This window comes from Tupaia chinensis, unplaced genomic scaffold (assembly GCF_000334495.1).
Source record: "Tupaia chinensis unplaced genomic scaffold, TupChi_1.0 Scaffold000159_1, whole genome shotgun sequence".
NCBI lineage: Eukaryota > Metazoa > Chordata > Mammalia > Scandentia > Tupaiidae > Tupaia > Tupaia belangeri.
The window spans coordinates 4009078-4010830 of record NW_006159630.1 but is presented as its reverse complement, the minus strand read 5'-3'; the positions used below and the strand labels follow the sequence as shown (position 1 = coordinate 4010830).

General features: G+C 58.0%; 1 protein-coding gene across 1 annotated transcript in view; it reads left to right on the top strand.

Moving 5' to 3' along the window:
- Positions 1-1523, top strand: part of BIRC5 (baculoviral IAP repeat containing 5) — a 6503-nt gene extending 4980 nt beyond the window's left edge. The window contains exon 4 of the mRNA XM_006145709.2: positions 1109-1523. Within this exon, the coding sequence (XP_006145771.1) occupies positions 1109-1198 (90 nt within the window). The 3' untranslated portion in view covers positions 1199-1523. The remainder of the gene's footprint in view (positions 1-1108) is intronic.
- The last annotated feature ends 230 nt before the right edge of the window (positions 1524-1753 follow it).

Below are 1753 nucleotides of genomic sequence, written 5' to 3'. Positions count from 1 at the left end.
AAAAAAAAAAAAAGAAAGAAAGCAAATGCGAGGCACAGGTGCTGCGTCTGCAGACAGGAACACCTGGGACCCACCTGTGGCCTGGTGGTTACGGCAGCTGAGGCCCACGTGGCTAATTCCGTGGTGTGACGGTTCAAGTCCAGGACCTGGTAGTTTCAAAGACATGCTGTGTGCATGTGTGTGTGAGAGAGACCACGTGCCACAGGGGTACTCACTTTCCCTCCCTCTCCAGGGAGTTCATGCGCCCTCTGGCAATATTATTTTTTAAAAAGAGAGAAAGAAGACATGAAAGTCTGACTCAGTCCAGTTCCGAAATGTCAGTTTCGTGCTCATGCACGCTGGGGACAGCGCGAAGAGACAGGGTCTGGGGAGGAGGGAGGCAGACAAAGCAGCCAGGAGAGCCTGCCCACTGAGTGCCCGGCCAGGAGCCAGGACCAGGTGGGCACCCCGGGCAGAGGGCGGGTGGTGGAGAGACTGCTTTCTTTCACTGTTTCTTTCTCTTACTGCCTGGGGGCACGTGCGATCGCCAGAGGCAGACCGGGTGTGGGGAAAGGGAGAGCGCTTTTGGCAGAATGGACAGGTTGGAAGCCAGATTCAGGGACGGGCAGGAAGCAAGGCGAAAGTTCTGTCTGAGGACAGCTGCTACCTGGGCAGACCTGTTGAACTGCTCCGAGGAGGCTCTGGCCTTTGCCTGTGACCTCCCGAAGCAAGTCGGGCTGTGGTCCTGCCGGTTCCCAGCCGAGCTCTGCCTCCAGGGAGCTGGGTGGCCTGGAGCAGAGCACATCCCCTGGGCCGCACGTCCTTCTCCATGCATAGGCTCGTGGTGGCCCCTCACTGCGACGCGGTGAGTGACATCAGTCAGCGTGGTGCCGCTGCCGTAGGGCCTGGTCCACGCTACGCGCCCCACGTTGTCTTCTCTTAATAAATTATTGGAGGTGGCTTGAGTCAGTCGAACGACAGGCCTCACCCTGCTGCGGGGTCTGCCAAGCGTGCCCGGTGTGTCTCGGCGCTCTCAAGGTGCCCTCGTCTTGCCTTCTTTGTACACAGTACCCACAGGGTGCGGTCCGGAAGCCCTCGCCTCAGTTTCGCACGTCTGTTCTCCTTCCAGGCTAAAGAAATCGGCAGCAAGCATAAAGAGTTCGAAGAGACGGCCCAGAAGGTGCACTGTGCCATCGAGCAGCTGGCCGCCCTCGAGTGAGCCTCCTGCCACGCCCGGCCCAGTCCACGCTGTTAGCTGTTCCTCGAGCTGGCGCTGTGGCCTCGGGGCCCCTGGACGCCTTGGGGAAGGGAAGGCCAGACCCTGGGTACGGGTAGCTGTGTTTCTGTTTTTTCTTGAAAGTGGCACCAGAAGCTGCTACTGCTGCCTGGGCAGATGGTGCCATCGACCATGGTGAGGGAGGCATTTTCTTTGGTAGTTTTTGCTTTATCTAGTCCTCAGCTCACCATGGGAAAGGGGGGTCGTGGACAAGCAGAGGTGGACTTTGGCTAGAACTGACCGGCTTGGGCCCATGCGGGGGGGCCCCCCTGCCACGGGTGGGTAGTGTGTCTGGGCTCTCCATCCTGAATCCGTGAACGCAATTGTGGGTCCCCTGGGACTGGACCGAGGACTGTGGGTGCAATTTTTAGCATTTGTTTGCATAATAATCTAAATGTTTCTGTGCGCGACTTACCCTGTGTTTGGAATTCTTTGTGCATTGTTTTACTTTGAGGGTCTTCTTGCCTGGTCCTAGCTGAGATGTCACCGCAGCCTCCC